At 37.2% G+C, this 12378-nt stretch overlaps 1 protein-coding gene across 10 annotated transcripts in view; it reads left to right on the top strand.

Moving 5' to 3' along the window:
* evla (Enah/Vasp-like a) overlaps positions 1 to 12378 on the top strand; it is a 62037-nt gene that overhangs the window by 24733 nt on the left and 24926 nt on the right. For 8 of the 10 annotated variants that reach the window (XM_079833620.1, XM_079833621.1, XM_079833615.1 and 5 more), the window contains exon 3: positions 241 to 418. In XM_079833620.1, the coding sequence (XP_079689746.1) occupies positions 241 to 418 (178 nt within the window). Of the gene's footprint in view, positions 1 to 240; positions 419 to 5096; positions 5434 to 12378 lie in introns of those variants that run through there. The other 2 variants (XR_013817801.1, XM_079833617.1) reach the window with 1 other exon arrangement.

Below are 12378 nucleotides of genomic sequence, written 5' to 3'. Positions count from 1 at the left end.
ATAGAAGAGACTGTGTGATATGATCTTAACGTATACAATATGTGCTTTAGTTTCACAGTCACTTTCTAGAACGTTCAGTTCTGTTTGTGGCATTTTATATCTTGACATCGGAAATCTGTTTAGAGTAGTTTTCAAAACTACCATTTATGTAAATTTTCATTGAAGAGCATTTGAAATGGTTTGATTACAGAGAAAATGTCACAGATGCAGATACATAACCAAATGTTACCACTCTTCCAGGTCGTTATAAACTACTCCATTGTGAAAGGTCTGAAATATAACCAGGCCACGCCAACTTTTCACCAATGGCGAGATGCGCGGCAAGTTTACGGGTTGAACTTTGCCAGCAAAGAGGAGGCCACCACCTTCTCCACTGCCATGCTCTTTGCGCTCAATGTCCTGAGCTCTCAGGATGCAGGTAATTTACATGCCCTTGTTATTTTTTTTACTCTGTGCCACTCTCTTTTTTTTTTTTTTTTTTTTTTGATATTATATTTATTGTAGTATTTTCAGATTTACAGACAAATGGACAGTACGATCACATGACAGAAACAAACACAACTACTCAAAAAAAAACAAAAAAACTCCTTCAGTTAGAATCATGTTTGCAGTTGACGACAACACCAAACAGGCACGGGAAATCAAAACAGATTTTTGCCCAGCATGGAATGGATAGAGGTCAAGTTAAAGACAGAGGTTAACAAAAATGACAATAAAATGACAATAAAAAAAATGAAATATTAAGTAGTTTCATCATTGGTTTTTAACAGGTGATTGAAAAGGGGTCTCCAAGAAGTTTCAAATATATCCATATTACCAGAGATACAATATCTGAGTCTTTCCACATGCATAGTGGAGGAAAGTTCTGATAACCAGATCTTGAATAGTGGCTTCGAATTTTTCTTCCACACACAGAGTATAGTTTTTTTGGCGATCATCATGCCATACTGTATAGGCAAACGGATAGCATAATTAAGGCTCTGCAGGACAGCTGACCAGCCAAGAATGGCAGTCGCAGGGTCTACTGGGAGCTCACAAGTATAAGCATCAGAAAGAAATTGAAAAACTTCTGACCAGAATTCAGCAAGTTTTGGGCATGCCCAGAAAAGATGACCAAGAGAGCCCTCTGCAGATTCACATTTATTGCAAAGAGGAGAGATAGTAGGATAGAAAGCGTTGAGTTTAACCCTAGAGTAGTGCAATCTGTGCAACACCTTATACTGAATAAGCTGGTGCCTAGTATTAATGGAACAGGTGTATATATTTTTAAGACATTTTCCCCAGTCCTCCTCAGAGATTTGAATATTAAGTTCCTCTTCCCAATTGTTTTTAAGATGGGTAGTGGAAATATCTAGCCGACTCGTGAAAAAGCTTACAAATTTTGTAATTAACTTTGGGGTGTTGGGAGTGCAAGTAAGCAATTTATGTAATTCATTATCAGGTGACAATATTTCGAAATTTGGCACAGTGGAACGAACATAATTTCTAATTTGTAAGTATCTGAAGAAGTGTGATGCAGGAAGGTCAAATTTCTCTGTTAGTTGAGTAAATGTGGCAAAAGTATTGTCAATATATAAATCTCTCAAGGTAATGATTCCTTTTCTAGCCCAACCTGTGAACACTGGATCTAATAGTGAAGGTTTAAAGGCATGGTTACGACAAACAGGAGCAAGAAAAGAGGTATTTGGCAAATTAAATGTCTTAACAATCTGAAGCCAGATCCTAAGAGAGTTGTTAGTCATAAAGTGGGATCCTGCTGAGGCTTTGAATGTCTCTGGGGCAGCAAAAAGCAATGAGGAGAGAGACCAATTTGAAACGCCCCGCTCAATCATTAGCCATGAAGGGATATCAGCTGAAGGGCTGTCCGGGCGTGTGTCCTGCCAGTAAGTTAAGGCTCTACAATTGGCAGCCCAGTAGTAATGTTGAAAATTTGGCAAACCCAAACCCCCCAACGACCTAGGCTTGCACACGTGTATTATAGATATTCTATGTGCTTTGAAGCCCCAGACAAATGGCAGCACAATAGAATCTAAAGTTTTGAAAAACTTTTTGGGCAAATAGATTGGTAGATTCTGGAAAAGATACAAAAATCTAGGTAACGTCACCATCTTAATAGCATTCACACGCCCCATCATTGACAGAGGTAAAGTCCTCCAGCATTTTATATTGTTCTTTAGGTTTTCGAGCATTGTTAAGTAATTAAGCTTAAATATATCCTTAGGGTTTTTAGGTATATTAACTCCAAGATATTTCAAACTATTTATGGCGATTTTAAAAGGTAGAGTACGCATAAAGTTAGGATCAATATTATTTGTCACAGCCAAAAATTCACTTTTTTGCCAATTTACTGAGTAACCGGAGAGTTTACCGAAAGTTTCCAATAGATTTAGTAAGGGTGGAATAGACTGTTCTGGGTTACTGCGATAAATGATAATATCATCTGCATAGAGGGAAATTTGGTGATTAATTCCACCTAAATTCAGAGGCAAAATTAGAGGGCACTTTTTAATTGCAAGGGCGAGAGGTTCAATTGCGATAGCAAAAAGCAAGGGCGAGAGAGGACAGCCCTGACGGGTGCCTCTGTGTAATTGGAATTGAGGTGACTTGTTAAAATTAGTAAGAACTGAGGATGTGGGAGAGGCGTATAACATCTTCACCCAAGAGGCAAAGGTATCACCCATATCAAATTCTCTAATCACAGTTAAAATATAATCCCATTCAATTTGGTCAAACGCCTTTTCTGCGTCTAGGGCAAGAATTGCAACGCTAGCTTTAGAATCAAATCTGGTATATAAAATATTCATTAAATGCCTGACATTTGAAAAAGAAAAGCGGCCAGGAATAAAACCAGATTGATCAGGGTGAATGATTTTCCCAATGCAGTTATTTAATCTATTAGCCAAAATTTTAGTAAAAATTTTAAGGTCAGAGTTCAAAAGAGCTATGGGTCGATATGATGAAGGGTCGGTTTCTTCTTTACCTTTTTTAAGAATTAGGGAGATATTTGCATCATACAGGGACTGAGGGAGTTTGTGTTCGCCAAATGAATGATTAAACATCCTCAATAACAAAGGAGAGAGCACATGCGCAAATTTTTTTTTGAATTTGACCCCAAACCCATCTGGGCCAGGAGCCTTGCCGCTGGGAAAAGATTTAATAGCATCTAGAATTTCCTCTACCGTTATGTCTGCATTCAGAGCTGTCTTACTCTGTGCCACTCTCTGCTGTATTACTCTTGTGTGGTGTTTGGTTAGGTGTTACTTGGATTATTTCTCAAATTTATTATCATTTTTAGATATTAGCTTGATATGAGTAATACATTTAAAGGCATTCAAAGTAAGTCTTTGGGGATAATTATTTGCAGTGACATCCTATAGGAACCTACTTAAAGGCACAATATTTCATTTGCGCCACTAGAGGTCGCTTATTCAAAACAAAGGCATTGCTTGATGACGGCTTGATTTTGTGGAATCATGGGAATTGTTGTCCTCAGCTCTACAGCCGGTGGAAAAGAATCTGACGGGACTCGGTAGAAATCATATTCATGGATGAGCGAATGTATTGAAGATTTATTACCGTTACTGTAGTATGAAGCAGGGTGGGGCTGAAAGCTGTTGGAGCGGAATGTGACACACGATTCGAGTGCATATGGACTCGAGAGCAGTGAAGCTTTTATTATCCCGCAGATGACCGCTTCCACTTTTTCCGGTCATGTGTATGTGGGGTAACGCAGTGCTGTTTTATCATAGATACAGTATTTGAGCGTGTTAAAAAGTTGTTATAATGCTACTCTGTGCGTTCTCTCGGCGGCTACTTTGAGACACTTGTTGCACTGCAGTAAGCTAGATCGATATTAGGCATGGTAAAACATGGTATTTGCGGTAAATCATGAAAATGAGATTTAAAAAATAAGACTAACTTTTGCTCAGCTGCATAACAATCATTCGTTTTTTGTCGATTAATGTATCAAAACAGTTACTCACCTGTCTAATAAAAATAATACACATAATATATTAAAGAATCTTTGGTGTTTCCATGGTTTCTACAAAATAAAACGGAAATCGGGGGTAACGCGGATATGATTTCATTGATAGGCAACGCATGGACACAGTCCGTGTCCTGGTTAAAATTGCTTATTTCTCTGGATTTAAACATTCTTGGAAACATTTGGGATAATGTAAGTACACAAGTCAACAAAATATATAACAATGCTCTTGTGGTTTTGGGATATTTTATTCCAAAAATCGTACATATTGTGCCTTTAACTTCTGTGGGAGCCGTCTACATGCTTTCATGGGTAAAACATTGCCAGCATGTTATAATTTTTTTATTCAGCAAGGATGCATTAAATTGACTAAAAGTGACATTTATAATGTTTTTTTAATGTTTTTAAAAAGATTTTTATTTCAAATAAATTCTGTTCTTTTAAACTTTCTATTGATCAAAGAATCCTGGAAAAATATGCATCATAGTTTCCACAAAACAATCATTTTGATAATAATAAATGTTTCTTGAGCACCGAATCAGCACATTATTTGATATTTGATAAATTACATTTCAAAATATATAAAATATATAATAATATTTCACAATATTCCTGTTTTGACTGTAGTTTCGATATAAGAAACTTCTTTCAAAAACATTTAAAAAATCTTACAGAATTAAAGGTTTTTAATGGCAGTGCACTTTTCTACTGGGTTTATTATTCTTTGAATAATATATTTTTTCACTGCACCAAGAATGTTTTAAAGCTGGTGTTGCATGTCATATCATGCACGATAATGTGAGGGAAGGGTGTATTTATCTTTTAAATATAGTTTGCAGTGTTTATCTCTTAAATATCTATGAACACGTCAATTTAAAAAAGATGAGGGTAATGCAGGTGTTACTACATTAATCATGTCCTGGTGCTGTTCACTGTGTTACAATCATTTAACTGTAATTTTATACTGTAAATTCAGCCTGAAAAAAATATTGTTGTTTGGGTCTTATACATGGTACCCTCAAGTGTAGTATAATTCTTATTTAAGAACAGCACATGGGCCTCTCTGGTTTCAGGCTGCTGCTACTTATAAGATGCATGGGGGGGTCACAGCCCTGGTTAAAATATCCATGGAGCCAAACAGTCTCAGACCACGGGTGCTGCATGTTTCTTGCTTTTTGGGGTGGGCAGATTGGAAAGGTTGTTAGAAGAGCTGCTCGCACCTCAGCATGCAGAGAAGAGAGAAGCTGGCGTTCACCTGCCTGAACTCACCTGTCCTGAGTCCTGACTGTTATTACCAGTTCCCACCTGGTAGTGGAGCTCAAACTGCACCATTATAGATATCTGTGCATTGATTAAAGCCACCTAAGAGGGCTGTGGAGCCATGCTTGGACCGGAGTTTTCCCCGGGGCCAATCCGACGGATCAGCTCCACAGTAATAAAACTCAGCAGTAAGTATTGTTAAGGGGAAGGGCCGGAAGATTCAGTTGCTTGTGTTAATGTAATGTGGTTCCTCTGATGGGCCATTGTGGTGGCTTTGATGGAGGATGGGGTTGTGGAAGCTGCTCAGCGGTTTTTGGCGCGGTGCCTGTCTGAAGATCGTGATGAGGCGTGTGCGGGTTTGGGATCTAGTGTGTTTGTCATGACTATTTTTGAACAGTCATTAGTGCATGACTGATATGGCCGTTTGGGGTTTGAAAATTAATTTAGATTTTTAGTGAAACAACTGATACTGCTGGTAGTTTTATTTTTAAACATGATTTAAATAGTATGCCCCATTGACTGATGTAATATATAATATGGTTTCACTTTGTTTTGATGGTCCCTAACACATTCTGTTGACTATAAGTAACATTGCACCTACACTCTAATGACAGTTAGCAGAGTATTAGTAGACTGGTAGAGATAGAGGTAGAATAAGTTGACATGTAGTTGCAAAGTTACTTATAGTCAGCTCAGTAGAATGTCTGTTGGAGTACCATAACGAAGAGTTAGCAGAGTTAAGAGTTAAGCAAACAGTCTAATACTCTATTAGTTGACATGTAGACAGTTGCAAAGTTACTTATAGTCAACAGAATTCATTAAAAAAAATGTAATAACATTGTTCATTGAATTTGTCAAATGAAAAGCCAAATGAATAAAATAACAATAACAACTATAAACAACAAAACAATAATAATATAATTAATAATAATACAAAATTGTAATTTTTGTTGTTAGATAAAGGGATAGTTCACCCAGTTGATGGGCCCCATTGACTTCCATGGTATGGGGGAAAAAATACAATGGAAGTCAATGGAGCCCATCAACTGTTTGGTTTCCGACATTCTTCAAAAAATCTTCTTTTGTGTTCAGCAGAAGAAAGAAATTCATACAGGTTTGGAACAATTTGAGGATGTGTAAATTATGATTTTTAATTGAATTTTTATCCCTATAACTATCCCTTTAATTAATTAAATTATTTGGAAAAAAATTATTAATAAGAATTTTAACTGCTGACAAATATTGTTTCATTTAATATATTGTCAAAAACATTTTCTAAATTGAGGAAAAACATTTATTAAAACCACTTCAAAATCAAATTAATTTTGTGCATGTGCAAAGAGAGTTTATTCAGTGCAGTTAAAGTACTGATGAGCTCTGGAAGGTTTTTAATCTGGTATACGCATAAATACAAGATACTTGTGTCTCAATTATTAGATTTATAATTTTATTTAAGTGATTCAAGGCTTAGTAACAGTTCAGTGCAACAAAAAAAATCTCTCCAGTCTCTTTAACCAGTAATTATTACCGTAAGGAGCTATTTCTACCTTGTATAACGCTTAAATTTAGTTTTAATGTTAGGTTTTTTTTATGTTAAAGGGTTAGTTCATTTACGTATGAATCGCCTTTCGCATTCAACTTACTCAGCAGTTCAAAATGCTTACACTACGTCTGACGACATTGCGTAACAGTTACCCTCTTCAGACGTATCGTAAGCATTTTGAACTGCGAGAGGCGTTACACCTTTTCCGTAAGTTGAATACGGAAGGCGATCGGCCGGAAGCTAGATAATTTACTTTATAAAGTTTTAAATATGGATATTTTTCTTACACATGCACCACTTCACTTCAGAAGGCCTTTATTAACCCTCCGGAGCCGTGCGGAGCAGTTATATGACGGACAGATGCACTTTTATAGACTTAAAAAACGATGCTACAATTCACTGCCATTATAAAGCTTGGATTAGCCAGGACTTTTTTAATATAATTCCGTCTGAAATTATTTTATTTGTCTGAAAGAAGAATGTCATATACACCTAGGATGACTTGAGGGTGAGTAAATCATGGGGTACTTTTCATTTTTGGGTGAACTAACCCTTTAACATTTTAAAATAATCTACAGATTTATATTATGCAAGTGGCTGGCGTGTTAAAAAAAAAATGGCAGGGTTTATCAAACAAATAACCAGCGGTTCCCCTCATCCAATCAGATTGTATCTGTGTTTCCACTTCTTGTTATCTCAGTGGACACCATCATTTCAGCTCAATGATCACCAGGGTATGTGTATTTGGTACAAAGGGACTCTGCTGCTGCACGCAAGCACCAAATTATATGGTGTGTGCGTCATAAAACACTGTAAATATTGACCACACTTTACTTCAAAAGCTTGTCCAAAGATTTAATCACAAATTAATAGTTTGTTCGTTTTAGCGTTTCCCCCTCCAAAGCTTTTTAAGTATTTGACCATTAATCACAATAAAATCTAGAGCTCCAGATTCGACTCTTGAGAGGCACTTAAAACTAAGAACCCATTAATTTTATTCAGCATTAGTCGCACCAAGCATTTTAATACACTCAAACTGCAGCCATTTATCAGCATGTTGCTATTGGAAGGGATTCAATCAAGTAAAAAAAACAAAAAATTGTTTTACGCTGCCATGACCTGCAGCAGAGATGGATATGTGATCAGGAGTAATATCTTTGTCTGGTTACACAGTGCACAACTTAATTGATATCATGCATTATGGTTGAATCTAGTGTGCATAAAAAGATATTACATGTTCTCCTTAGGCCAAACTCCTAGCGGAAAGGGTGTGGATTAATGATTTATGGTCTGCAAATTGACATTTCGTAAATCTCTATACACGAGTCCTGTTAATTCTGTTGAATTTCCTGTTTTCCCCGGCTGCCTCTCATAAAAATACTTTTTATAGTAACTATCCAGTCTTATTCAGAAAGGCTCTGTCAGTGAAATTATATTATTTTAAGTAAGCTTGATCCTCTGATTTTTTTTGTTGGTCCATTTAGATCCTATATTGACTTATTTGTTATGTGATCAAGTTGACTAACTTGGTGTTTTTCCTATGGTGTGAGTGTATGTGATGTTTCTTTTCAATATTTCAAGAGTTTCAGTAGTTATATAGTGTCTGTTATAATGTTCATCAGTGATTTAGGGACAGATGAAATAGGACCATCTGCTGCAGACAGGACCTCAGGTGGATTGCGTGTTTGTGACCGTGTGAAATGCTGCTTTCACATGACGCATGAATATATTCCCATTCCTGTTCCTTGAGGGACATGGTATTCAGTTCTGCTGCTGCAGTTATTCAGCTGTTTTCCATATTAGAATCCGCATGAGCACATACTTTAATATAGCTATTCATTTTTTCTAAATAAGCATAGTTTTATTACACTGAGAAGCATGACAGAGATATTTTTGTACTCATTAAAATATGGATGTTTTTGGTTTATTATTTTTGGAAGCCATTAAGAGTGCTTTAGGATATGATGCTGCTTACTGAAATTTAATTCAGTGAGACTTTAGCTCCCATAATCACCTTCAGGACATGGATCATTTAATGATTAAATGTGGAAGCAGAATCCCACCTGTCATCTGCTTCATCTGCAGCTTGTTTAGACCCAGACTGATCTTGCTGACAACTGCTAATGCCAAGGTCTTCGAGCTGTCTCATTTATCATGCCTATTTACTCAATCTGTAATAACTGTTCAAAGAAATGGCATACACTACTTACTTATTAATCAAGCAGAACTGTATTTAGTATTCATTAGGGCTGTAATCTCCCAGTCCATTAGTCGATCATTAGTCGATACGTTCTGGCTCGACCATAATTCTGATTGGTCGATTTTTTGCCGCGTTCATTTCATCAGTTTTGCCGCGTTCATTTCATCAGGTGGAAAGCACTAATTGCTAATGGGGGGTGTTTTCAGAGCACCCCTGTTTCACAGGTAACAGTCTGTCTTCAGAACACCCCCCTTGTTTTCACTTCTTTTGGATTAGCCCAACCCACTGGAGAAGAGAGACAGATTGAAGTAGGCTAGTTTGCTGTATTTATTTAATTGTGAGAGCGTTTTTTCTGCTCTTGATCTGGCTTGTTTAATAAATATTCATTTTTTTATTAAAATGGACATGCCTTTTGTGTTTACGAGTAAAAGCTTTTAGTTAATAGTCTAATCGTGTCTCAGCCGTGAAGCTGAGCTCATATGTTCAAGCTGCACAGAGCGGCTGAAATGATAGTGTATGTCAGTTATTATAATACATATGACAAAAACAATTGTCTAAATTATGTTGCATATTCCTCAAAAGTTCTTGTGATATCACTAGTTGACAACATAGTAGTATATTTTTGGAAAGCATAGGCTATTATATTGCGCAGGTGCACGTGATGCAACGCTGTCAGAGCCAACAGACTTGTGTGTCAGACTCATTTCAGTCCAAAATAATCAGGTCAAAAACAATTTAATATACTGCAAATAGCCTACTAGTTTTTATGTTTATTATTCATTTAGGCAGACAACAAGGCTACCAAGTACTGCGCACAGTGCGCAGCTAATTCATTTAACGTTTTTTTTCCTGACGTCAAATTTCAGGACTTCAGTCGACCAAGATTTTCTTTGGTTGATTACAGCCCTAGTATTCATTGTATTTCATGTGCGGTGGGAGAAGTTGCTTTTTATGATCATCTGCAGTGCTGTCTGAGGTTTCCTGTTTAAATGCTGTGGTTCTTTCAGTCTCATTAGGTGTATAGAAAATATAAACCACCACTGTGATCACTGTGTTTTGTGTTATTTTAAGACATCCTGTGGTGATTTTTTTTTATTTGATTGTTTTTTTATTGTTTGTTCAGTCCCAGTCAGCAGATGATCTAAAGTTTAATAACGTGGTTGAAATGTGGTTGAAATATTATCAGTTGTTGTTTCAATGTTGAAGTAATGCTGAAATAGCAATGGAAGTTTGATGCTAAATGGTTTTAAAAAGGTGTTTAGAAATCAGTGTTGAAATTTGAAGATCTGTACTAAAAGTAAGACGTTGAAACAGTTTCCAAAAATAAAACAATTCAAAAGTGATTCTATCTTGATCCATGATACTGCTAGCCTGGATGCCAGCCGAACATAGCCCCGCCCACAAAATTTTAACTCGGGCAGTTTGGTCTGGACTTCATCCGTAGAGAAGTAATTATGCCCGAACAGAAACTGTTCGGACCAATTAAATTGTCAGGGCGGGCTTTAGACGATGATGGACAGATGATAAACAGTAACGTAATCATCCACGTTATCAAAGGTGCTTGGGTTGAATTCGTTCTAATCCTAAACAGAGAACTTGTTCGTATATATGCATTCACCTTCACTATTTCTCTCAGAAATGAGGATCGTGTTGGTAAGTACTCTGTGTATCCTTAAATTCTTTTTTACAACACTGGCAAAGATCGTTTACACTCATCTTTTTCTTCAAATGTTATTTATTCCAGCGTGCGTGCAGACAGGGTTGCCAAGTTTTATAATAAAATCCGCACAATTGCTACTCAAAATTAGCCAAAAACAAGCCCAATAGCTTTCTTGGGGGGTTCTCTGGAAACAAATGGCTTTTGGGGGGTAAAATATGTTATTTTGGCAGGGCTGCCTGCTAAAATTCGCATTCCTGGGTCTGTATATCACATAATTGGGGTCGCTTCAACCCGCGGACTTGAGTTCTGTTGACATTTGACAGCTAACGTTATGTGTCGCTCCGTTGTTCTGATTGGTTGTAGGTCTATCCAATTGAGGTCTTTCCTGGTTCGGTTGAAACACGCCCCATATTCACAGCCCAGCGGAGCAGTATCATGCTGCGTCCCAATTCGCATACTATCCGTACTAAATAGTATTCGAAAAAAGAATTAGTATGTCCCAAATCTTAGTATGTTGAAAAAAGTATTCCAAAGATTCCCGGATGGTTTACTATTTCCGGTCAGAATCCGAAGTGCAGATCGATGCGCACTCTAACGGCTGATATTGCCCACAACCCATTGCGAGATGGACGAGGATTCGATTAGAACTACAAACGCGGATAAAAAGTGTTTAAAAAACTACAAACATGACGGTTACGCGAGTCTGACGGTTAAGTGGAGAGGATTAGATAAAGTGGTTTGAGTGAGTAATTATCAGTATTTAACCTGATGAAAAGATATTTATTCAATGTTATCCACATTATATTTCTCCTTCAGCAGCATTGAGAACTTTTGTAATGATACGTTTGGCCATTAACTTTGCAAACACATGAGAGGAGTCTCTGCATTAAAGACCCACGAAAGGCAGATCAACGAGCGACTACATTTCTCTCCAACACGGTAGGAAATTAAATTGAAAGTGGAGGATTTGAACTGTGACGATGATTGACAGGGCAGTTTAAACGGTGACGGGACGCACGTAACAGAGTCCGTTAAAGATGACGAAGTAGTATGTCCCAAAGCTTGCATACTCTTCTGCTACACACTCAAAAGTATGTACTTTTTCTTCACAAAAAGAGTACATACTTTTAGGACGTAGTATAAGTAGGCGAATTGGGACGCAGCCTCAGACTCAAATTCTGACTAGAATTGACCTATCGGTAAGCCCCGCCCCCCTTAGTTACTGTTGCTAACTCGGACAAACAAACGGAGTTGCTATATCTTACAATGTACAGCTGTCAGTGTGAAAACCTTATCCCAAGATGTTTTTGGACACAGAATGTAGCGTATACCCCGTCCGAATAATGGCCAAACTTTACTGATGGTTTATGAAGTTTATTACATCGTTTTTCACCAAAAAAAATCATCGTAAGAGCTGAACAAACGAACAAAGCATAAGTGCGCATTAACGTCTCATTCACACTCTCTCTAGCCCTCTCTCCGTGGCATTACCATTAACATACACAGCAACTTACACAAAAACACTCACAGTAAACAAACACACACAGACCTTATGCTTTTCGGGGGTGCAGTTAATAACTGGTGAACTTTGTATCTGCAAAACAACTCCGATAAACTGCGTGCGAGCTATCCCTTTCACTACCCGTAGACTATAACACCCATCAAAATAGGAGTCCTCCTTATAAGACAGATAATGCAGACCTTTAAACATATCTAAACTCACAGAAATA

Source organism: Gobio gobio (assembly GCF_949357685.1).
Source record: "Gobio gobio genome assembly, chromosome: 13".
Taxonomy (NCBI): Eukaryota; Metazoa; Chordata; class Actinopteri; order Cypriniformes; family Gobionidae; genus Gobio; species Gobio gobio.
Note: the sequence above shows the minus strand (reverse complement) of the source record. Positions and strands in the feature narration are given on the sequence as shown.